The following is a 26,598-nucleotide window of genomic DNA, read 5'->3' as shown; positions in this document are numbered from 1 at the left end:
CAGAGGAAGTAGAACAACAATCCTATGGCTATTGGCAGAGGCAGGAGAGCAGCAATCCTATGGCTGATAGCAGAGGCAGGAGAGCAGCAATCCTATGGCTAATGGTAGAGGCAGGAGAGCAGCAATCCTATGGCTGATGGCAGAGGCAGGAGAGCAGCAATCCTATGGCTAATGGTAGAGGCAGGAGAGCAGCAATCTTATGGCTGATGGCAGAGGCAGGAGAGCAGCAATCCTATGGCTGATAGCAGAGGCAGGGGGGCAGCAATCCTATGGCTGATAGCAGGGGCGGAGCAATCCTATGGCTGATAACAGAGGCGGGGGAGCAGCAATCCTATGGCTGATGGCAGAGACAGGGGAGCAGCAATACTATGGCTGATAACAGAGGCAGGAGAGCAGCAATCCTATGGCTGTTAGCAGAGGCAGGGGGCAGCAATCCTATGGCTAATGGCAGAGGCAGGAGAGCAGCAATCCTATGGCTGATGGCAGAGACAGGAGAGCAGCAATCCTATGGCTGATGGCAGAGGCAGGAGAGCAGCAATCCTATGGCTGATGGCAGAGGCAGGAGAGCAGCAATCCTATGGCTGATGGCAGAGGCAGGAGAGCAGCAATCCTATGGCTGATGGTAGAGGCAGGGGAGCAGCTTTCCTATGGCTAATGGCAGAGACAGGGGAGCAGCAATCCTATGGCTGATAACAGAGGCAGGGGGGCAGCAATCCTATGGCTGATAGCAGAGACAGGGGAGCAGCAATCCTATGGCTGATAACAGAGGCGGGGGAGCAGCAATTCTATGGCTGATAGCAGAGACAGGGGAGCAGCAATCCTATGGCTGATGGCAGAGACAGGGGAGCAGCAATCCTATGGCTGATGGCAGAGACAGGGGAGCAGCAATCCTATGGCTGATGGCAGAGACAGGGGAGCAGCAATCCTATGGCTGATGGCAGAGACAGGGGAGCAGTAATCCTATGGCTGATGGCAGAGGCAGGAAAGCAGCAATCCTATGGCTGATGGCAGAGACAGGAGAGCAGCAATCCTATGGCTGATGGCAGAGGCAGGAGAGCAGCAATCCTATGGCTGGTAGCAGAGGTATGTGAAAGGCAATGCTATGGCTGGTAGCAAAGGTATGAGAAAATCAATGCTATGGCTGACAGCTGAGGCAGGAGAGCAGCAATTCAGCGGCTGGTAGTGAGGCATGAGATTCACAATCCTATGGCGGATGGCAGAGACAAAAATATGGAAGTTCTGTGAAGGTCCTGTTCAAACTACCTGTTACTAGAGATGGATTGAATCAGCAGTGAAGAGCAAATTCAGTGGAAGGAAGACCTCTGGTAGCTGAAACTTTTAGACACATTTTTAGTGCTAAAACAGCAACGTTTTTAATGGAAATAAATGTTCTCTGGATACTGCTTACATATACTACTGTATGCGAATAGGGTGTATGAACAGTTAGTGACATTAAAGTTTACTTATTTTATGTTTCAAATGGTGCTTTTACTCATGATTTCACACCTAGGAGTCCTTATCGCCTATAGCAGCAATAACACCATGTTACTATGTGATCTGTGGAGACCAATTGTAAATGTAAACTATTACATATACCAGAATACTGTGCATCCTTGTGTTTCTAGGACCACACCGCTCTGTCCTGCAGCTAGTGAGGTTTAATCCTGTAGTACCATTGTCTTTCAGATTTCCCCTTGTTGGCTGCTATATAGAGCTGCTAACCCCTCAGGTGTCACGCCAGATACCTGGTCTCCAGCCTGCTACATCCTGATATTGTTTGCCTTTGTCTGTCTTTAGATTATCTGCCTGGTACCTGTAGTTCACACCTTCTGCTTGTCTACCATTTTAATTGTATACTGCCAGAACTGACTGCTGCTCACTCCTTCGTTTCTGTCTTGCTCTTATTACCTCATCTGGAACATCTACCCAGTTCCTGTTTACATGTTCAGATTCTGACTTCTCTTCTGTGCTGTCATATCCTGTTGTCACTGTACCCCACTGCCGACTGGTGACCACTCTGGGGACTGCAACTGGGGGATATCCTGCAGCAAAGTCCAAACCTCTCCAGGGGGATAAGTGTGAAAGCTAGGGCTCCTTTAGACTCCAGACCCCAATTTAGCCAAAGCCAAACCAGTTATGGTCCAGAGATCCACAGCCTGAGACAATTAATGTAATATCATCATCAGGGCTAGGACAAGGGATAGGCATTAGGATTCCACTGCCTACCCAGCCTAGGATTCCACTGCCTACCCAGCCTGTGGAGCACCATTGCGGGTCATCACTAGAACTATATCCTGGCACTTGCCCAAGATCCCCTTTACCAGTGAGTGCCGCTTTCATCAGGTTGAATGTCGACAGAACTGCTTGCTCCATTGCTTTCCTTGTAGGCAGCATGTTGCATTGAGCATGCAGCCTACAGGAGGCCAGGAGCAGTGCAGGACCTCGGATTCCCACCACTGGTTCAGATGCACACAATGGGGGAAATTTAATAAAAGGTTAAAATGCTTTTTTTAGTCGGAGATGGGCCCGATCGGCGTAAAAATATTCGCAAATGGTCTATTTGCAAATATTTTATTTGCAATGGGCCCATCTGTGCCTGTGGGGCGGAGAGGGGGCGTTACAGGGGTGCGGCCTCTGCATGTGCCACATTTATCATTTTTCCGGGGGGAAGATGATAGTGAAACCTACGCTAGCTCTGAGCTGGTATAGGTTTCAATTTATTCGCACAAAAGGGCTCAGTGCACACAGGATTTATGTCACGGGACATTTGTAAGCCCAGTATAAAAAAATGCCAGACTTAATAAATGTCCCCCAATGACTTTACTCATTGTGAATGCTTCTGCTATATCTATAAGCAGTGGGGGATTAATGAGGAGGTAAGCATGTAGTGTTTTTTTTCCTTTAATGGGGTCAGACATCTACCAGCAGGCACCTGGGGTCAAATACCTACACACAGTGTGGTGTCCCATCACGGGTGTTTATAGTTTAGGCACCTGTCGCAAAAGCCTTGTACTTTACAGTAAAGTGTTGAAGAAGGTCTATGTAAGTTCCACCACTAGGTTTCACTATGTATGTATTGCACAGCTGTAATCATTCAAGGGTTACTGTCTTATTATGTGATTCAGTGCACCAATGAGAGATGCTCTTTTCTTCTTGCCTATCTCCATTCTCTTCTCTTCTGCACACTCTCTTTTCCCCCACTCACAGGGCCTGTTACACACACCCTGTAGGAAGTAGTCACATGGGGAGAGGAAGTGTAGCATCATTTTAGTTAGTTCTTCTCTAAGGAGTAGGACACACACAGATCAGGCATCCCTGCTGTGCTCTGCCAGGTTCCCTGTCCGGGACAGATCAGCTGTGATAGGGAAACACATGTATGGAGAACACAGACTCTTTTCCTAACAGCTACACTTACAGTCAAGATGCGGTGCAGAGAACACCCCAACCCACGCCATGAACCTCTCTATACAGTGCAGGACGGTATCCTAAAGAAGAGGAACTGACTCAGATAGAGCAAAGCAGCCGTATCCAAGGCCTACGTACTCTATCTCACAGCGCAGGTGACACTGGGACACGCTTGGGCACTTAGCTCAACTCAGGTAACAGGACTGGGGCTTGTGTCACCCTCGTAGGACGGGTAACCCAATACTGCAGGGCAGAAGGTGGTTTAGTGACACTCAGGTTGAAACACCAGCACAAGTAGTCTCTTCTTCTCAAGTATCTTTCAAGTATATCTTCTCACAAGTTCCGGCAGAGCACTTTACTAAACTGGGTTGGGGCTCTCCCAACAAACTCCTCTCCACTTTTATGAACTCTTCTACTTGCACTCAACTAAACCAGAACTCCTATATTCTACCTCAGCAAGTCAACATCTCTCGGCACAGATTCAGTGAACTTAAAGGGGTTGGCCACTTTATAGTAAAATAGGTCAGAATAAAGTATTAGTGAGTGTGCTCACTGTATATACTGACAGCAGCTCCGTGTACTCACTGTATATACTGACAGCAGCTCCCTGTACTTACTGTATATACTGACAGCTGCTCCCTGTGTGCTCACTATATATACTGACAGCAGCTCCGTGTGTGCCTCATAGAGCTAAAAGCAGACTCCTCTTTACCAGGCTGGGCTGCCCTACTCTGTTTTGTTTCTGTCCATAAAATGGCTGACATGGAGGAGCATGTGACCATGCCCTGTCCCCTGTGTCCTCCATAGATATATACAGGCTCAGTGGTGGACACTGGGGGGCGGGGCCTGGTCACATGCTTGTCCATGTAAGCAATCCTATGGACCAAAACACCACAGAGCAGAGCAGCACAGCCTTGGGGGAGTCTGATATTAGCTCTATGAGGTACACAGGGAGCTGCTGTCAGTATATACAGTGAGTACACAGGGAGCTGCTGTCAGTATATACAGTGAGTACACAGGGAGCTGCTGTCAGTATATACAGTAAGTACACAGGGAGCTGCTGTCAGTATATACAGTGAGTATACAGGGAGCTGCTGTCAGTATATACAGTGAGTACACAGGGAGCTGCTGTCAGTATATACAGTGAGTACACAGGGAGCTGCTGTCAGTATATACAGTGAGTACACAGGGAGCTGCTGTCACTATATACAGTGAGTACAGGGAGCTGCTGTCAGTATATACAGTGAGTACAGGCTGCTCACAGTATATACAGTGAATACACAGGGAGCTGCTGTCAGTATATACAGTGAGTACACAGGGAGCTGCTGTCAGTATATACAGTGAGTACACAGGGAGCTGCTGTCAGTATATACAGTGAGTATACAGGGAGCTGCTGTCAGTATATACAGTGAGTACAGGGAGCTGCTGTCAGTATATACAGTGAGTACCCAGGGAGCTGCTGTCAGTATATACAGTGAGTACACAGGGAGCTGCTGTCAGTATATACAGTGAGTACACAGGGAGCTGCTGTCAGTATATACAGTGAGTACACAGGGAGCTATTGTCAGTATATACAGTGAGTACACAGGGAGCTGCTGTCAGTATATACAGTAAGTACACAGGGAGCTGCTGTCAGTATATACAGTGAGTACAGGGAGCTGCTGTCAGTATATACAGTGAGTACACAGGGAGCTGCTGTCAGTATATACAGTGAGTACACAGGGAGCTGCTGTCAGTATATACAGTGAGTACACAGGGAGCTGCTGTCAGTATATACAGTGAGTACACAGGGAGCTGCTGTCAGTATATACAGTGAGTACACAGGGAGCAGCTGTCAGTATGTACAGTGAGTACACAGGGAGCTGCTGTCAGTATATACAGTGAGTACACAGGGAGCTGCTGTCAGTATATACAGTGAGTACACAGGGAGCAGCTGTCAGTATGTACAGTGAGTACACAGGGAGCTGCTGTCAGTATATACAGTGAGTACACAGGGAGCTGCTGTCAGTATATACAGTGAGTACACAGGGAGCTGCTGTCAGTATATACAGTGAGTACACAGGGAGCTGCTGTCAATATATACAGTGAGTACAGGGAGCTGCTGCCAGTATATACAGTGAGTTGCTGTCAGTATATACAGTGAGTACACAGGGAGCTGCTGTCAGTATATACAGTGAGTACACAGGGAGCTCCTGTCAGTATATACAGTGAGTACACAGGGAGCTGCTGTCAGTATTTACAGTGAGTTCACAGGGAGCTGCTGTCAGTATATACAGTGAGTACACAGGGAGCTGCTGTCAGTATATACAGTGAGTACAGGGAGCTGCTGTCAGTATATACAGTGAGTACACAGGAAGCTGCTGTCAGTATATACAGTGAGTACAGGGAGCTGCTGTCAGTATATACAGTGAGTACACAGGGAGCTGCTGTCAGTATATACAGTGAGTAAACAGGGAGCTGCTGTCAGTATATACAGTGAGTACAGTGGGCTACTGTCAGTATATACAGTGATTACACAGGGGGCTACTGTCAGTATATACAGTGAGTACAGCGGGCTACTGTCAGTATATACAGCGAGTACACAGGCAGCTGCTGTCAGTATATACAGTGAGTACACAGGGAGCTGCTGTCAGTATATACAGTAAGTACAGGGAGCTACTGTCAGTATATACAGTGAGTACACAGGGAGCTGCTGTCAGTATATACAGTGAGTACACAGGGAGCTACTATCAGTATATACAGTGAGTACAGCGGGCTACTGTCATTATATACAGTGAGTACACAGGGAGCTGCTGTCAGTATATACAGTGATTACACAGGGAGCTGCTGTCAGTATATACAGTGAGTACAGGGAGCAGCTGTCAGTATATACAGTGAGTACAGGGAGCTGCTGTCAGTATATACAGTGAGTACAGAGGGAGCTGCTGTCAGTATATACAGTGAGTACACAGGGAGCTGCTGTCAGTATATACAGTGAGTACACAGGGAGCTGTTGTCAGTATATACAGTGAGTACACAGGGAGCTGCTGTCAGTATATACAGTGAGTACACAGGGAGCTGCTGTCAGTATATACAGTGAGTACAGGGAGCTGCTGTCAGTATATACAGTGAGTACACAGGGAGCTGCTGTCAGTATATACAGTGAGTACACAGGGAGCTGCTGTCAGTATATACAGTGAGTACAGTTACTAATACTGTACACTGAACTATTTTATTATAAAGTGGCCAACCCCTTTAAGTTTGTATCTCAGGAGTCACTCGTTACCTTACTATCCTGTATTGGAAGAGACTTGTCAGTAAAGATCAGCTCATTTATTTTACTAGGACTCAGTGGTTATTGCACCAGCACCTACACACACAGGCTAAACCGTCCTTGGGTCATTCTCCCCTTTCTGTGGGTGGCAGTACCGACAGTCAGGGTGGGTTATCTCTCCACTCTGGACCACCGTGATAAGAGCCCAAGGGACCCATCACAGCCCAGCAGGTCACCGACCATTGGGGATCAATATAGCCAGCCACAAAAACTAAAATCAGGTATACCATCACACCTGTGTGCTGGCGTCATGACTGCATTCTCACAGGCTGAGCTATACACCACCGACCAACCACCCCAGAACTGGCGTCACCAGGAACAACTTAGCAGGTGAGCGGTTGAGTTACCACACACAAGCTACTGCTTTTCATTGATTTATTCATTTTCCTTAAGCGAGCACCTGACTACCTACAGGGGTCAACTATTACTTGGGAAGGCACTGAGCTACTTACAGGGGTCAACTATTACTGGGGAAAGCACTGAGCTACCTACTGGGGGACAACTATTACTGGGGAAGGCACTGAGCTACCTACTGGGGGACAACTATTACTGGGGAAGGCACTGAGCTACCTACTGGGGGACAACTATTACTGGGGAAGGCACTGAGCTACCTACTGGGGGACAACTATTACTGGGGAAAGCACTGAGCTACCTACTGGGAGACAACTATTACTGGGGAAGGCACTGAGCTACCTACTGGGAGACAACTATTACTGGAGAAGGCACTGAGCTACCTACTGGTAGACAACTATTACTGGGGAAGGCACTGAGCTACCTACAGGGGTCAACTATTACTGGGGAAAGCACTGAGCTACCTACAGGGGTCAACTATTACTGGGGAAAGCACTGAGCTACCTACTGGGAGACAACTATTACTGGGGAAGGCACTGAGCTACCTACAGGGGTCAACTATTACTGGGGAAGGCACTGAGCTACCTACAGGGGTCAACTATTACTGGGGAAAGCACTGAGCTACCTACTGGGAGACAACTATTACTGGGGAAGGCACTGAGCTACCTACAGGGGTCAACTATTACTGGGGAAGGCACTGAGCTACCTACTGGGAGACAACTATTACTGGGGAAGGCACTGAGCTACCTACTGGGAGACAACTATTACTGGGGAAGGCACTGAGCTACCTACAGGGGACAACTATTACTGGGGAAGGCACTGAGCTACCTACTGGGGGACAACTATTACTGGGGAAGGCACTGAGCTACCTACAGGGGACAACTATTACTGGGGAAGGCACTGAGCTACCTACTGGGGGACAACTATTACTGGGGAAGGCACTGAGCTACCTACTGGGGGACAACTATTACTGGGGAAGGCACTGAGCTACCTACTGGGGGACAACTATTACTGGGGAAGGCACTGAGCTACCTACTGGGGGACAACTATTACTGGGGAAGGCACTGAGCTACCTACTGGGGGACAACTATTACTGGGGAAGGCACTGAGCTACCTACTGGGAGACAACTATTACTGGAGAAGGCACTGAGCTACCTACTGGGGGACAACTATTACTGGAGAAGGCACTGAGCTACCTACAGGGGTCAACTATTACTGGGGAAGGCACTGAGCTACCTACTGGGGGACAACTATTACTGGGGAAGGCACTGAGCTACCTACTGGGAGACAACTATTACTGGGGAAGGCACTGAGCTACCTACTGGGGGACAACTATTACTGGAGAAGGCACTGAGCTACCTACTGGTAGACAACTATTACTGGGGAAGGCACTGAGCTACCTACAGGGGTCAACTATTACTGGGGAAAGCACTGAGCTACCTACAGGGGTCAACTATTACTGGGGAAAGCACTGAGCTACCTACTGGGAGACAACTATTACTGGGGAAGGCACTGAGCTACCTACAGGGGTCAACTATTACTGGGGAAGGCACTGAGCTACCTACAGGGGTCAACTATTACTGGGGAAAGCACTGAGCTACCTACTGGGAGACAACTATTACTGGGGAAGGCACTGAGCTACCTACAGGGGTCAACTATTACTGGGGAAGGCACTGAGCTACCTACTGGGAGACAACTATTACTGGGGAAGGCACTGAGCTACCTACTGGGAGACAACTATTACTGGGGAAGGCACTGAGCTACCTACTGGGGGACAACTATTACTGGGGAAGGCACTGAGCTACCTACTGGGGGACAACTATTACTGGGGAAGGCACTGAGCTACCTACAGGGGACAACTATTACTGGGGAAGGCACTGAGCTACCTACTGGGGGACAACTATTACTGGGGAAGGCACTGAGCTACCTACTGGGGGACAACTATTACTGGGGAAGGCACTGAGCTACCTACTGGGGGACAACTATTACTGGGGAAGGCACTGAGCTACCTACTGGGGGACAACTATTACTGGGGAAGGCACTGAGCTACCTACTGGGGGACAACTATTACTGGGGAAGGCACTGAGCTACCTACTGGGAGACAACTATTACTGGAGAAGGCACTGAGCTACCTACTGGGAGACAACTATTACTGGAGAAGGCACTGAGCTACCTACTGGGGGACAACTATTACTGGAGAAGGCACTGAGCTACCTACTGGGGGACAACTATTACTGGGGAAGGCACTGAGCTACCTACTGGGGGACAACTATTACTGGGGAAGGCACTGAGCTACCTACTGGGAGACAACTATTACTGGGGAAGGCACTGAGCTACCTACTGGGGGACAACTATTACAGGGGAAGGCACTGAGCTACCTACTGGGAGACAACTATTACTGGGGAAGGCACTGAGCTACCTACAGGGGACAACTATTACTGGGGAAGGCACTGAGCTACCTACTGGGGGACAACTATTACTGGGGAAGGCACTGAGCTACCTACTGGGGGACAACTATTACAGGGGAAGGCACTGAGCTACCTACTGGGGGACAACTCTTACTGGGGAAGGCACTGAGCTACCTACTGGGGGACAACTATTACAGGGGAAGGCACTGAGCTACCTACTGGGAGACAACTATTACTGGGGAAGGCACTGAGCTACCTACTGGGAGACAACTATTACAGGGGAAGGCACTGAGCTACCTACTGGGGGACAACTATTTACTGGTGGTGCCTATCTACTTATTGGGGGACACTCGGCTAACTACTAGGGCCAGATGCTTAAAAAAAGGGAACCTACCTACCAAAAGGGGCATTTTTACAATTTGGGGAGCCTTAGGTGGGAGCAGTAACAGAAAAAACAATATAGTCATGTCAATATGTCTAAGGCAACGACAAAAGCCAAGAGATATAATCGGGGACCAAATCATGGGTCCAGAACCCCGCTGGTAAGTGACCGCGGGCTGTTGAATTCTGATTAGTGGAACCTTCTAGAATGATCCAGGACAGGAAGATTATACTAAACTATTACTATAAGATGCTGTCAGTGTTCTGCAGGTTGTAGAAGACGTCATTCTTGTGTCTCCCTCATTTCCTAGATGACGACACCCAGGAGTTTCACCAGGAGATTTGTCAGTATGAAGATCATGTCCTGAGGATGACGTATATATACTTCCTGGATGATCTGCAGCTCATTGTGGAGAACCTGGACCCTCACCCACTTCTCACAGAGCTCAATGCCCGAAATATCCATGGTCTTAAGGTTAGAGGTCATACCCTGCAATTATATTCAAGAGCCCCCCCGTATTATATACAGGAGCCCCCTGTGTTATCATGTGTTATATACAGGAGCCCCCCCCCATTGTTATCATGTGTTATATACAGGAGCCCCCCTCCCCCGTGTTATCATGTGTTATATACAGGAGCCCCCCGTGTTATCATGTGTTATATACAGGAGCCCCCCGTGTTATCATGTGTTATATACAGGAGCCCCCCCATGTTATCATGTGTTATATACAGGAGCCCCCCGTGTTATCATGTGTTATATACAGGAGCCCCCCGTGTTATCATGTGTTATATACAGGAGCCCCCCCCCCCCCGTGTTATCATGTGTTATATACAGGAGCCCCCCGTGTTATCAGGTGTTATATACAGGAGCCCCCCGTGTTATCATGTGTTATATACAGGAGCCCCCCATGTTATCATGTGTTATATACAGGAGCCCCCCATGTTATCATGTGTTATATACAGGAGCCCCCCCCCCCCCCCCCGTGTTATCATGTGTTATATACAGGAGCCCCCCGTGTTATCATGTGTTATATACAGGAGCCCCCCCCCCCCCGTGTTATCATGTGTTATATACAGGAGCCCCCCGTGTTATCATGTATTATATACAGGAGCCCCCCCCCCCCGTGTTATCATGTGTTATATACAGGAGCCCCCCATGTTATCATGTGGTATATACAGGAGCCCCCCCCCCCCGTGTTATCATGCGTTATATACAGGAGCCCCCCATGTTATCATGCGTTATATACAGGAGCTTCCCGTGTTATCATGTGTTATATACAGGAGCCCCCCGTGTTATCATGTGTTATATACAGGAGCCCCCCCCCCCCATGTTATCATGTGTTATATACAGGAGCCCCCCCCCCCCCCCGTGTTATCATGTGTTATATACAGGAGCCCCCCGTGTTATCATGTGTTATATACAGGAGCCCCCCGTGTTATCATGTATTATATACAGGAGCCCCCCGTGTTATCATGTGTTATATACAGGAGCCCCCCGTGTTGTCATGTGTTATATACAGGATCCCCCTGTGTTATCATGTGTTATATACAGGAGCCCCCCCCCCTCCCCGTGTTATCATGTGTTATATACAGGAGCCCCTCCCCCCCCCCGTGTTATCATGTGTTATATACAGGAGCCCCCCGTGTTATTATGTGTTATATACAGGAGCCCCCCATGTTATCATGTGTTATATACAGGAGCCCCCCATGTTATCATGTGTTATATACAGGAGCCCCCTGTGTTATCATGTGTTATATACAGGAGCCCCCCGTGTTATTATGTGTTATATACAGGAGCCCCCCATGTTATCATGTGTTATATACAGGAGCCCCCCGTGTTATTATGTGTTATATACAGGAGCCCCCTGTGTTATCATGTGTTATATACAGGAGCCCCCCATGTTATCATGTGTTATATACAGGAGCCCCCCGTGTTATTATGTGTTATATACAGGAGCCCCCCCCCCTGTGTTATCATGTGTTATATACAGGAGCCCCCCCCCCCCCCCCCATGTTATCATGTGTTATATACAGGAGCCCCCAGTGTTATCATGTGTTATATAGAGGAGCCCCCCCCCCCCTGTGTTATCATGTGTTATATAGAGGAGCCCCCCGTGTTATCATGTGTTATATAGAGGAGCCCCCCCCCCCCTGTGTTATCATGTGTTATATACAGGAGCACCCCGTGTTATCATGTGATATATACAGGAGCCCCCTGTGTTATCATGTGTTATATACAGGAGCCCCCTGTGTTATCATGTGTTATATAGAGGAGCCCCCCCCCCCCCCCCCCCCCCCCCCCCCCCCTGTGTTATCATGTGTTATATACAAATGTTTCACCATTACATGTAGATTCGGGAAGGATTTTCTCCCCATCTGTCCCATATATTTGACCATTGTGTTTGAATCTTTCTTGTATTCTAGAAATACCAGAGTCTAGAAGATGATAGAAGAACATTGGCCCGGACGTTACTACAGGATATTTTTGACAGAGGAAGAGAAGCTGTGATAGCATTGTGGGTCAGTCTATACGTCTTACGGAAGAATAAGTCTCCTGGCCTGCACGCTGTACTGGAGGAACTCCGACATACAGGTAACATTTTCATCATGGAAAAGGGGCTGTCGTTGTATAAAGAGTCTGGGAGTGAAGAGGACTCTGACCAGGATTTTATTTATTTTTTTTATAAATTCTTTATTTATCAAACACAGTTTTGAGACAGAGAAGAACCAACAGTCAGGGTAGGCACACCCAAGCAATCAAAAAAGGAAAATGAGTAGAGATGAGGGAACCTGGAGCATGCTGGAGTCCATCCAAACTTGAACGTTCGGCATTTGATTAGCGGTGGCTGCTGAAGTTGGATAAAGCCCTAAGGCTATGTGGATCATGCATATAGTCATTGGCTGTATCCATGTTATCCAGACAACCTTAGAGCTTTATCCAAGTTCAGCAGCTGCCACTAATCAAATGCCGAACGATCGGGTTCAGATGGACCCGAACCCGAACCCGATTCGCTCATCTCTAAAAATGACCTTAGGATATGATATTGTCAGACAACCATGAAGTGAGGTGAGCACAGGCCGGCAAGGCCGACCACGAAGTCCTTCCAACATGACTGCGGTCATGAGAGTAGTACTGTCCTGAGGAGCCCCCCCACCCGCGAGATACCTCCAGCCTTTTCCACAAACAAAGATAGAGAGAGGGTAAGGGACGTCCCATAGATAAGAAGGAGGGGAGAGGGGCTAAGAGCCAGGAAAGGGATGAGGGGGCAGGGGAGGTATGTGGGCAGGGGCAAAAGGGAAGGGAAGCAAAGGTGGGGAGTCAGGGGGGTTGGAAGATCCAGAGGGCCAACCCGTAGGAAGAATGGAGAGTGGTGGCCTTGCCACCGCTCCAGTAGAGAGGAGTGCACCTCTCAAGGGTTATCGGAATACGGAAGCGGGTCTTCATGGAGCAGTTGTCTGTAATCGTCTGTATTCTGAAACTCGGCCCATGTGAGCCACGTGCTCGTAAAGCGTACATTTTGGTTATGAATTTCCGAGGTCAGGTCCTCCATTCTCATGAGCTCATTCACTCTTGTGACCCACAGGGAGACAGGTGGGGGCACGGTGCGTTTCCAGTACAGGGGGACGCAGGACCTAGCGGCCATGACCAGGAATCGCAGTAGAGAGCATCGGTACTTCTTGATTGACATCTCAGTGTGATGAAGCAGAAACAGTGGCGGGGGGAGCTCAATCAGACCAGTGACCCGGCGGGTGATCTCTTTTACCTTCTCTGACCAGTATTTGACCACAGGCCTGAGACAGTTCCAAAAGCTGAAGGTTTTATTCCCCAACTCCACACCATAGGGGATTTATCAATGGCACGCTTCATATACATCAGCAAACCATGTGGTTTGCACATAAATCTGTGCTTTTTGGCAGACAAATGCTCTGGTGTGGCCTCCCTACTCTGCCTGACATATTGTGAAAGCTGTGCGCATGGGTTATTAGCATAACCTATGAATTACAAAATGTCATTATGGCAACTGGTAGGTGATGGTAATAATGATGAAGCTCATGATAATGGTCGACCACACAACCTCAGCTAGCCTTTGCCAGGGGGAATATGTAACACACTCAATAACCAGGATTGTGCATGAGATGTAGTGACATTAAACTGTGTCACTGTTTGATTCCACTTTCCTTAGACGACTGATGACATGCACTAAGGGCCCTATTCCATGGGAGTGATTATCGCTCAGAGAAAACGATCAGCCAATGATCGTGTCATCGGCTGATCGTTTATTTAGGGCCAGACCTAAAATCATCGGTCACCCACCGCGCATCGCTATGGTGGAATAGCGGTGAGCGGAAGGCAACCGATGATTTGAGAAGCACCATACATTACCTGGCAGGACTTCTCCTCCGCTCCGTCTTCCTCCCCGGGACCGCCGCGGCCTGTGATTGGCTGAGTGGTTTGTCAGCTGACAGGCCATTCTGAAGCTAGAGCATAGGGGACGGGGAGGAAGACGGAGCGGAGGAGAAGTCCTGCCAGGTAATGTATGGTGCAAGGGCTGTAAGGACATCAGTAACAATGTCCCTGCAGCCCTCGCTCAACAATCATCGGGTCGTGGAATAGGCCCAGTAAACGAGCGCCGATCTAGCAGATCGGTGCTCGTTTACATCGTTGATCGGGCCCTCCTCGGCCCGTGGAATAGGGCCCCTAGTCCCGATGGAGGATAGCTAACCTCAAAGAAAGACTGGCACCTTCAAATGGCCAAGAATGTGAAGCGTCTGATTGTGACAACAGGCACGTGTATGCCTCCTCTTCATCATCCACAATGGACACTGCCCATCTCTTCTTTTATATGTGGAAGCTTAAGTACAGATAATGCAGATGTTGTTGCTGATGGCGACTTTTAATCCAAATTTTACCTGAAATTGAATTTTATTCTGGGGTCTGTGTCTCATATTTACTATCCTCTCATCCTCCATCTGCGTCTGATTTAGCTGCCCGGTACAGATAGAGGTGGTGTACCAAGCGGTCAAGAACCATGCGGCAAGGCTTCACAAAGCTGTGATAAAATACCGCCCTGACAAAATGTGTTTTTATGTCAAATATTGGATTTGAATGCCACATATGAATAGACTGTTATAGTGCCCCAAAGTTGAGCACATGTTTGCTGCAATCTGTACTAAATATTGGAAAGAAACTGTTGCTCTTATACAGAATATGGGAATGTTGCTGAGCAGCTACAGGGCTCAGCTCCCGGGGGTCCCATGGTAGGTTAAAATATATAATATCAATCACTGTTTAACGCAACCTTTGCTTCTTACTCGCCACATAACGCGTTGTAGTCCCAGTTACACAAGTTCCTTCCCATTTTTGATACTCCATGCAGCCGGAGTGTCTAAGTAAAGAGTAAGTAATAGTAGACGGGCGGAGTAGTACTGTAAACATGCGCTGATCTCCTAGATTGGTGCTCATTCACAGAGCTTGATAATCATGCAGCCAGGGATGAACAATGTAACAGTCAATCTACACAGGGAGATGTGCGGACAACAGTCGATATGTAACATAGTAACATATTAACATAGTAAACAAGGTTGAAAGAAGACAAGAGTCCATCAGGTTCAACCTAGGGAAACCCTACTGTGTTGATCCAGGGAAGGCAAAAACCCCCACGAGGTAGACGACAACAGCCCCACCACAGGGAGAAAACTCCCCCCCCCCGACTCCAACGGCAACCAGAACAATGTAAGATAATGATCAATTGACAAGCAAGCGTTTGCCTGCTCATCGTCTGATTACTAGCTCTATTATCATAAGGTCTTAAAGGGGTTGTCCAGAAAGCAGAAAAGGTCCTACCTCTTTTGCTTGCCAACACTCTCATCCTCCCTCTGTCTCTAGTGATAACTTCAGGGGATGAGATGGTGCGGGAGCATTTTTCTGGCAAAACCTTAAGGCCCTATTCCACGGTACGTTTTCGAACGATTATCGTTCATAAAATCGTTCAAACGACCGCTCGTTAACGGTATTCGTTCAGTGGAATAGCTATTAACGAGCGAACGACAACAGCGAAATGATCGTTGAGTCGTTCACTATCTTTTTTCAACATGTCGAAAAAAAATCGTTGGTCTTTCAACAATAATTCGCTAATCTTTTTGTTGAATTAAAAATCGTTAAATCGTTCACCTATCAATTCCCCACCTACATGCAGCCCGGCAAACATTTTAAATGACCATGTAACGACCGCAAAAAAAACGTTACACTACAGATATTGTTCACGTTCCCACACGTATTATGTGTTATCGTTCGCTTAAAAAAATCGTTAAATACTCGTTAACGAGCGGTCGTTTGAGCGAGTCTATGAACGATAATCGTTTTGTGTAATAGGGCTATTACCCACACGCAATGTCCCATAGCAGCCACTGAGGCATCAGTAACATCGGGCATCTATTGAGCATTGCCCACAACATGCTCCTGTTCCCCTTTCTTCCCCAGAAGTTATCACAAGAAACAGTCAGAAAGAGGAACTTTTCTGCCCTCTGGATATCCCCTTTAAGGGTGCAGAGTGCAGCAGTGGTGCTGAAGGGCCGAGGTTATTCCTTCGGTGAGCTCAGTCTGGGAATTATGGAGGGAGAAATAACTGGCATGAGGCAGATCATTTGTAGAATATACTATATACTCAATATCAGGCAGGGTGAGGTAAGTGGAGTTGGACGTATCCTGATTGTCATGATCCCAGCTTTCCAGCTTTGTATTTAGGCCACTGAAGCTTTGTCCCAGTCAATATATATCCTAATATGTATAGTATATTTCTGCATCCAGCACTGATAAGAGTAAGTCAATCCCTCACATATGTCATTTCTTATTAGGTGATACTATGGTGGAGCAAATCGTACTGGATGAAGATGGGCACCAACTTCCCCCAAAACTGATAGGTGAGTATAACCTTATTATAGTAAAAAGTTTTAGTTTCCATGAAGCTTAACAGATGCAATAAAGAACACAAAAAGCAGATAGTGCAGCTGGACTAATAAGAAGGTTCAGATCAGAATGGACAATACATGGTAAAATGAGTGTGCTATTAAAACCAATAACTGGTCCCGCCAAACTGGTTGTAATCACCATGTGATGGCCTACATACACTGTCTGGCAGATTGATATTAAATCCTTAGATTTCAGGGTCATTTCTTATTGTTCATAGTATAACACAAAAAGAATAGGGAAATAAGACTTAATGTCTGGGGCCATAGAGAAGGGGAAGCTGAGAGTTTTGTGGGGAAAGTTCCAGGGTAACTTGTCATTTACTCATGGAAATTAGTACATGTACCGCCTGCATAACTTTCTCTTTTTGTCACAAAAAATCCCAAAGCAATCATTTCTTTCCTTCCCACTCCATATTAATCTTAAACTTTATTTTGGTGAACCTTGGAAGTCACCAGCCTTAAAGAGGATGTACCACCACGTTGATAGTACGGCGCCGTCATGGGATTCCCGTGTAAGGCGCTGTTCTATGCACCGGTACCGTCCAGTGCTCAAGCACTGGAGGTTGGCCGGCCCGCCCCCAGTGGGAGGGAATTCCCTCCCCTCTATGACGCGGCTCCTTTAGAATCAATGGAGCGGCGTCATAGAGGGGAGGGAATTCCCCGGGCCGCATTTTGAAAAACGTACCGCAGCACCGGCTTCCCCATGATGGCGCCACTCTATCGGTGGGCAAAATTCAAGAGGATGTACCTGGTGGTACATTGTTTTTAAGGATGTTGTAGCCCTAATGTCTTCCAGGGGCAGTTGCAGTGGTTAAGCGCAGGAGTAAGGGCCCTATTCCACGGGACGATTATCGTTCGCATAATCGTTAACGATAAACGATCCAAACGACTGTTATTGCGAAAGACCTGAAATCGTTTACCCATTTCCATGGAATGATAATCGTTACTTGTTGTCGCTATTGCGTTCGTCACTACTGCGAATGACCAAACGACGTCTTAGTCAATGCGAACGATTTGCGAACGAGCAACGATAAAGTTAGGTCCAGGTCTTATTAAACGATCAACGATTTCTCGTTCGGTCGTTAGTCGTTAACTGCTATTCAACCGAATGATTATTGTTTAGATTTGAACGATTTAACGATAATCTGAACGATAATCGTCCCGTGGAATAGGGTCCTTAGAATCTTCAGTAGGGTCAAGTGTTCTGGCTTTGTTTGAAAGGCAGAGCAACCTTCTATTGATGTCAGACAGGTGAGGGTGTAACAGTCTTCAAGAATCCCAGTAGCCTAGCTCTTCAACTGACTCCTGTGATTTAGTCCTGTGATTTAACTTTGAGGCTATGCTCAGTATTTTGCAACCAAAACCAGGCATGGATTGAAAACACTGAAAGGCTATGAGTGGATAGCCGCCATTTAATAGCAAATAATTGTTATTATTTAAAAGCAACGGCTGTTGTTTTAAAATAACAGCCATTATTTGCCATTAAATGGTGGGCCTCCACTTAATTTCAATAGTGCTGTCAGGACTGGGAGATACAAACAGGACAAGACAGTGGGCCCTAGGTCTGCACCCACCCTACTGTCCCTACCTACTTGCCTCAATCGGCCCTAGGGGGCCGTGGACAACCACAAAGACATTCCCTGTACTGAAATATGTGGAACACAAAACGAGACAGACAGACAAACAAATAAGAAATAGTAAACAGGCCAAGTCAGAACCAAACTGGCAGCGCAGTACAACGTCAGTAGGCAGTCGGATAGTCAAAGGTCAGGCGGGAGGTCAGATAACAAGTCGAGCAGTCAGAGGGAATAGGAAGGGGTATGCAGGAATAGACACAGGGGAGCTGGGATCAGGGAATTAACCTAATAGCCAGCAATCAGTGAATGACCGCTGGCTCTTAAAATACAGGACCAGGAGCCCGGATCAGAACGTGACTTCTGCCACTCAGCCTGAGCCAAACTCTGCTCAGCTGAGCACTACTTTGCTCAGCTGAGAGGCCGTATGTCACTGGAGCCCGCGGTGCTGCTGGTAACCAGGTACGCCGTCAGGTCTCCGTGACGTCACCCGGCCCAGGCCAGGAGGACGGCATCGCAACCCGGAAGCTGAGAGCAGCACTGGACCGCGGTCAGGTAAGTTCCTGACATTACCCCTCCCAGGTTTAGAGGGATTGCAAGCATGGTATTGCCGGACCAGACATGAGGCATGCATGTCTTTCCCAGAAACACACGTACGTTCTTCAGGTCCAAACCCTTTCCTGTGGACCAAGTATTGTATGGAACCCTGTACCCACCGTGAATTCAACATTTTCTCCACCTCATACTCCAGTTCACCCTGGATAACCAGCGGATCAGGGGGAGATGACGGAGACACCGGAGGAACATACCTTTTTAACAGAGCTTTATGGAACACATTGTGAATACGGAGTGATGCAGGCAATTTTAATCTAAAAGTTACAGGATTAATTATTTACACAATGGTATAGGGACCAATAAACTTGGGTGCTAGTTTTCCAGACTCTACCCATAATTTTAGGTTGCTAGTTGAAAGCCATACTTTCTCCCCTAGTACATACTGATGGCCTGGTATGCGTCTTTTATTGGCATACTATTGGTGAAGTTCTTGGGCTTTAACCAAGCTCTGATGAGCTTGGGCCAAAACTGTGCACAGTTTTGAGAACAGAGCTTCAGCTGAGGGGTAAACTGATTCGGCGGAGTGAGTAGAAGAATACCTGGGGTTAAAACCATAATTGCAAAAGAATGTTGACATTTTAATAGAACGTTGCTCCTGATTGTTTAATGCAAACTCTGCCAATGAAATAAAGTCTCTCCATTTATCTTGGGCATCAGCCACAAAACACCTTTGCTATTGCTCAAGAGATTGATTGATCCTCTCAGTCTGCCCATTAGTCTGTGGGTGGAAGGCAGATGAGAAGGACAAAGAGACACCAGACCTACCACAGAACTCTCTCCAGAACTCTGCCACAAACTGAACTCCTCTGTCGGAGACAATGTTCTCAGGGATACCATGCAAATGTAAAATGCGGTTGATAAACAGCGTGGCTAGGGAACGAGCACTAGGAAGTTTGCACAGCGGGATGAGATGGCACATGTTTGAAAACCTATCCTTAACCACCCAAATTACTGTTTCTCCCTTAGACAGTGGTAGGTCCGTGATAAAATCCATAAAAATGTGCGTCCAAGGTCTCATAGGCACTGGTAAAGGATGTAAGAGACCCTCAGGTGGCCTACGAGGGATCTTGGACTGAGCACAAGTCTCACAAGCATCAACAAAAAGTTTAACATCTCGGGCCCAGGATGGCCACCAGTAGTGGCGCGAGAGCAAATACTTAGTTCCCGCCACCACCGTGACCAGCTAAAACAGAACTCTGAATTTCCTCCAAGACCCAGAGGCAAAGATTCGGGGGCTCAAACAGGAGGGATTCAGGAGTATTACAGGGTGCCTGGGTCTGAGACTCAGCGATCTGTATTACCAAGTCTGGTTGTAAGACTGACACAACAACACTCGATGCTGAAGCTGCGCAAAAAGGCGTCAGCTTTGACGTCTTTGGAACCAGGCCGATAAGTGATTTCGAAGTTGAACCGATTGAAAAAACGATTGTCTAGGTATGATCTTAGATTCTTATGATCGGTAAGCACTACCACCTTATGTTTAGCACCTTCTAGGGAGTGCCTCAATTCATTGAAGGCCATTTTTATGGCTAGTAACTCCTGGTTGCAGATATCATGCTTACACTCTGCTTGAGAAAACTTCCTAGAAAAGAATGCAACTGGATGGAGGTTAGTAAGAGCGGCTGACCCTTGAGATAAGACCGCTCCTATTCCTACCTCTGATGCGTCAACCTCCACAACAAAAGGACACTCAGTCTGGCTGTGTCAGCCCTGGAGCCTCTGCGAAACAACGCTGAAGTTTGTCAAATGCCTGGATTGCTTCTTGGGACCAGTTAACCAGATCCGCACCCTTCTTATTTAAATCAGTCAGGGGTTTAGCTATAAGCGAGAACCCCTTAATAAATTTCCTATATTAATTTGCAAATCCCAAAAACCTCTGCAGGGCTTTTAGGTTATTGGGTCGCTCCCAGTTTTCAATGGCTACAACTTTAAGCGGGTCCATACCAAACGAGTTTGGGGTTATACAATACCCCAGAAATTAAACCTCCTGAATCCTGAACTGGCATTTCAACAACTTCGCACAAAGATTATTCTGTCTCAAAAGCTCAATGACTGTACAGACATGCCCAATGTGAGAAGCCCGATCAGGGAAGAAAATCAAAATGTCATCTAGATATACAACAAGAAAACGCCCTAGATGCTCACGAAAATATCATTTACAAAGTGTTGGAAGACCGCCAGGGCATTATACTGTATAACCCAAAGGGCAAAACAAGGTATTCAAAATGGCCCTCTGGGGTATTGAAGGCGGTCTTCCACTCATCTCCTTCCTGGATTCTGATTAAATTATATGCTCACTGTAAGTCCACCTTGGAAAACCACTTAGTTCCCACTATCTGGTTAAACAAATCCGGGATAAGAGGCAGCGGGTGCTGGTTCTGGACCGTAATTTTGTTCAATTCTCTGTAGTCAATACAGGGCTGAATTCCTGGCCCATTCCTGTGATGGCCCCTGGAGAAGGGACATAACAATGCCTACCTTCTGAGGCTCATCACCAGAAGGGCGAGGATGTAACCTGAAGAACAACCTACATCCCTCCCAGAAGGCACGAAAGCTTCTCCTGTCCACCGTGAATTTTTCTGGGAGCTGAACAGGGGCTCAGGAGGTACTGGGGAGGTCATAGTAAGTTGTCGGGGGGCCGTCTCCTGTTCCTGGACCCTTAAGGCTAACTCCTGTATCATGGTGTTGAGCTGTTGCATTTGGTCCACTATATTGGCTATGGCAGTCCTGTTGTCCATGAGGCAATCGACAGTCAGGCTGGCTATTCTGTCTTTAAATACAGGACCAGGAGCCTGGACCAGAATGTGATTGGTCCGGACTCCTGAGTCCTGATCTAAAACACATGTAAGGCTGCAAGCTGGGTGGCAGAGCCAAACTCTGCTCAGCTTAGCGGCCGCACGTCACTGGAGCCCACGGCGCCGCTGGTAACCAGGGACGCCATTGGGTCTCCGTGACATCACACGGCCCTGGCCAGGAGGACAACGTCGTAACCCGGAAGCTGAGAGCGGGGGTTGGACCGTGGTCAGTTAAGTTCCTGACAGGTAAACAGTGTGAACATAGTCTTTCTGTGGTTTCAATCCACTCCTGGTTCTGGTCTCAAAATACTCAGGAAAAATACTGTGTGGGAACATAGCCTAAAGGGGTATTCCACACAAAAGCTAAAAAAATAAAGCGCTTCCAAACCTAGTTGGTCTTACTCACCAAGTCCCCCTTAGTATTTCTAGCTGCCACCATTCCAGAGTTACAAGTTTTTCTGAAAGCCAGTCTATATCCAAGATGGCACCGGCTGGGAAACTACATTTCCCAGCATGCACTATACCTCAGAGCCAACTGCCAAGTGTCTGCCTCATCTTGTAGAATCTGCCCCATCGCTAGCTCAGTCTGCTTCTGCTTTACACTGTAAACAAAATATCTATCTACATAAATGGATAAAAAAAGAGAGAGAGAAAAAGGGATGAAACAACTGTATTTTCTTTCCCTATACTGCTCAGGAGGCTGTCACTTTTCTGTTGTTTTCCCACCCCTTGGCCAAGAGCTCACTGATTGATGTGATGTCAGTGGTGGGCAGGGGTTACAGATGAGATGTTACAGCTTGTCTGGTAGCAGAAGAGACAGATCATGTGACTTTGGTCTCAGAAGGGAGGGGGAGGACAGAAGAGTGGAGACAGAGTGGACCAAGAGGTGAGGATTTTTAGCAGCTTCTGAGTGTGACAGACAAATGGACCAACTCATGTAACCTATTATAAACAAGCTTAGATTATGGGTGGGGATTGCACAGTGTTAAGTGGAGTACCCCATTAAAGTGTTGGAAGAAATAATGAGCAATGCTTTATTAAAATCTTCTTGTATACTAATTAATTTTTTTAGTATGCTACTTGCCCACTACAGAGCCATTTTCCACCCTTACCCATAACATTCCATACTGTGCTACTGCTGCTGCCATCGATGCAGCCACTACTACTCCTGGTGCAGTTGCCTTCAAGCCTACATAGCCACCTATTCCCTGCATGGTCTTTCATGTTCTATACTGTACTGTGCTGCTATCCCTGCTGCTGATGCTACTACCAACACCCTCTACATTGCTTGAGTCCCACCCATATTATGTAAATCCAGGGTGTTTTTTCACACACTTAAGTTGTGTTGCTGTTACGTCTGGCCCTGAACAGCTGCACATCTAAGTTGCCTGTCCTACCTTAGCAGCACCGGGCAAATCTAACAAATCTAAGACGGTTTTCAAACAAATCATAATATTTGGAGGGCTTTTGTAAAGTTTTCAATTTGTAAAATTTCTTTAAAACAAGTTGTTATCTCTTCAGATGTCCAGAACTGCCATAAGAAGCATTTACATGAAAAAACTGAGAAACTTATAGAGAACGTACCTCCAAGATGTAACCAGGAAGAGAGAAGCTTCTCATTGTGTACACATTATGTAAACCTCGTCATTGTCTCCACTCACTGCTTTAGGGACCGCTCTGAGAATGAGCTCATAGAGACCGGGGTAAAACATGAGAAATATTTAAAGGAAACTCAAAATGAATTGCAGCGCATTTCCCCAAACAAGATGTTCCGCTGGTGTCACCGATCCAAACTTGTGCCACATATAGTAATGGTGAGTGGAGTGCCGGGTGTAGGGAAGACCACGCTGATGCAGAAGTTTGTCTATGACTGGGTGAGGGGCGATCTCTATCAAAGATTCTCTTTTGTCTTCTTCTTCAAATTCCGGGAGCTGAACAGACTGGATGAGGTTAGTCTGGAGACCATGATCCTCCAACAATACCCGTATCTGGAGCCGCAGATTGAGAACATCTTACGAGATCCAAAGAAACTTCTCTTCATATTTGATGGATTAGATGAAAGCAATCATACAATGGATTTCACATCTGGTCACTTGTGCTCTAATCCTAAAGAGCGCGGACATTGTGGTCAGATTGTGGTTAGTTTGGTGAGAAAGTCTCTTCTTAATGGTTGTTCTGTTCTAATGACCAGTCGTCCCACCAGACTGGCATCAATAGATTGTGATATTTTCCAGCGAATAGTAGAAATTACCGGATTTTTTCCAGAAGAACGACAGACGTACTTTGAGAATTTCTTCTCTGACCCTGAACTGGCAGAAAAGGCTTTTACTTATGTGAAGCAAAATGACACATTGTACACGTTCTGTTACCTCCCGTCCTACTGCTGGATCATCTGTACAGTGTTATCCAGGAGCTTCCAGACAACAAGTAGTGATCAGCCGCCATCATTATTACCCAAAACAGTCACCCAGCTCTTTGCCATATTTGTCGCCAACATCCTGACCAATCACAGCCTGGAGAAAAGTGACGCTCAGAAGGTCCTGCAGTCCATCGGATGGATGGCAGAATATGGAGTCATGAATCACCTGATTATTTTTGATGATCGAGATCTAAGATCTTTCCATGTGGACAATAAGTCAAAGCTCTTATCAAGTTTTCTGATAGAATCGGAAGAATCTGTGTCCTATTCCTTCTTACATCTCACTGTTCAGGAATTCTTCTCTGCCTTGGTGCATTATGCTGATTATTCTCCTGAGAAGTTACAGAAATCGCTAAAAAGGGCAAAATCCTATCCTGATGGACGTGGTGAGATGTTCCTCCGTTTCCTGTGTGGTCTATCGGATGGCTCCACCAGGTCAATGCTAACTGGATACCTGGACACACAAGCGGCTCAGGCCTCCAGAGATGTCATCACTTGGCTGAGGAACTTCATTATAGAAGATCAGAGTCTAGGGGAAAGTAAAGACATGAAGCTTCTTCTCAGGACATTTTACTATCTGTATGAAACCCGGAATAAGGCTCTAGTGCAGGAATCATTAAAATCATACAACCGTTTCGAACTGTCTTATATTTACATGTCGGCTCTAGACTGCACAGTGTTAGCATTCATCATGGAAACCTGCACAAATATAGAAGAACTAGATCTTTCGGGATGTTCCTTAGACACTGAAGGATTAGAGAGGCTTGCACCAGCTTTACATAACCTGCATTATCTGAGGTAAAGTAATAATTCTATTTTATCTGTCTGTTTCGGCTGATTAACCGTGTAACTCCGCAGGAACTTTTTCTATTAAGGACCAAACAATATTAATTCTGACCAGTTTTATGTGCTAATTTTTTGAAACTTAAACTTCTCAAAATGATTATGAGATTGTTTTATCATTACAGAATGTAATACGAGTATACGTTATTAGAAAATTAGTAGAACATTTTTTTTTGTGGAAAAACTGTCATAAAAAAGTTGAATAATTAGCATTTTTCTAGGTCTGAAATTCTCTGTATGTAACGCGGATAGGAACACAACACACCAGATAATAATTCACGTTTACAATATGTGTACTCTCTGTTGGCATTTTTTGGTGAAGGTCCCGCAAATCTTTACATTTTCCATATAGTAACAGCAGTGACATTCAGGTATAGTAAATGAAGCAGTGATCGGGTACAGTAACGGGAGCAGCAATCAGTTACAGAAACAGGGGCGAAGATCACATACACTAACAACCGCAACAATAAGATACACTAACAAAAGCAAAGATTCAAAACTAACAGGAATGAAGATCAGGTACAGTAACAGGGGACAGGAACGACTATCAGGTACAGCATGACTACAGGTCCAGTAATAGAGGATAATGGAGACTATCAGGTCCAGGGCAACTACTAGGTACAGCAACAGGGGATTAGATACAACCAGCCAGGGACCTATCATCATTCACCTCAGCAGGGGATCACTGTGATGGGTCCATCTTTACAGACAGACTAATCGCAGTAAGAATAACAGGAAGGACCGGATTCTGACAGCTCTCCCAGCTTATCTTCTCTTTTGTCTATAGGAGGAGCTCACAGTCGGGACAGTTGTCAGAAGCCTGCCCTTCCTGTCATTCTTACTGGGAATGGTCCGCCAGTAAATCACAGCGATCCTTGGCCAAGTTAAATTACGATAGGTCCCTGGCCTGTTTCTAGGAGTTGTCACCCCTCGCTGACGTCACTCAGATTTAAGCTCATTCACATACATGTACATAGGGTTGTGTTAATGTGCAGCAGCCCCAGACATACATGTAAGTGAATTTGCATCAATAGGTTAATAGGGTTAAGGTTTCCCGAATTGATTTTTTTCACTGGTTTTAATTCAGGTGCTGCCACTGATTTCATTTTTATTTTGTATTTTTAATTACATTACGGAGCTCTGTCATAAGAAGTATCCAGTAGCCTCCGCCAGAGAAAGCATAAGCTCATATGCATAGGGCTCTTATTAGACTAAGCGATTCCATGCACTAGTACAGGAAAGCAGTAATCAAAACCCACGCAAACAGTGTGATAATGGGGACAAGGGAAGGGATATTATGAGTTGAACATAAGCAAACTATATAATGGGAAAAAGAGTATATGAAAGAAAGTAGAAAATGAAAACTAGTATGAAAATAAAAGAAATATGGTTGGATGGAAGGCAAATGTATGCACGAAAAAATAATAAAGGAAAAAGAAAAAGAAAAAGTATTGGTGATATCTTTGAATCTTGGGATACAATGCTCAGATCCAACTCTGATCCCTAAGACCTCCTCTCTTCCAAA

At 46.6% G+C, this 26,598-nt stretch overlaps 1 protein-coding gene across 1 annotated transcript in view; it reads left to right on the top strand.

The window, feature by feature from the left end:
* Positions 1 to 26,598, top strand: part of LOC138792248 (NACHT, LRR and PYD domains-containing protein 12-like) — a 53,006-nt gene that overhangs the window by 10,675 nt on the left and 15,733 nt on the right. The window contains exons 3-6 of the mRNA XM_069969447.1: positions 10,170 to 10,333; positions 12,283 to 12,451; positions 16,714 to 16,779; positions 23,333 to 25,028. Coding sequence (XP_069825548.1) covers positions 10,170 to 10,333; positions 12,283 to 12,451; positions 16,714 to 16,779; positions 23,333 to 25,028 — 2,095 coding nt within the window. The remainder of the gene's footprint in view (positions 1 to 10,169; positions 10,334 to 12,282; positions 12,452 to 16,713; positions 16,780 to 23,332; positions 25,029 to 26,598) is intronic.

Source organism: Dendropsophus ebraccatus, chromosome 5, assembly GCF_027789765.1.
Source record: "Dendropsophus ebraccatus isolate aDenEbr1 chromosome 5, aDenEbr1.pat, whole genome shotgun sequence".
In the NCBI taxonomy this organism is placed as follows: domain Eukaryota; kingdom Metazoa; phylum Chordata; class Amphibia; order Anura; family Hylidae; genus Dendropsophus; species Dendropsophus ebraccatus.
Note: the sequence above shows the minus strand (reverse complement) of the source record. Positions and strands in the feature narration are given on the sequence as shown.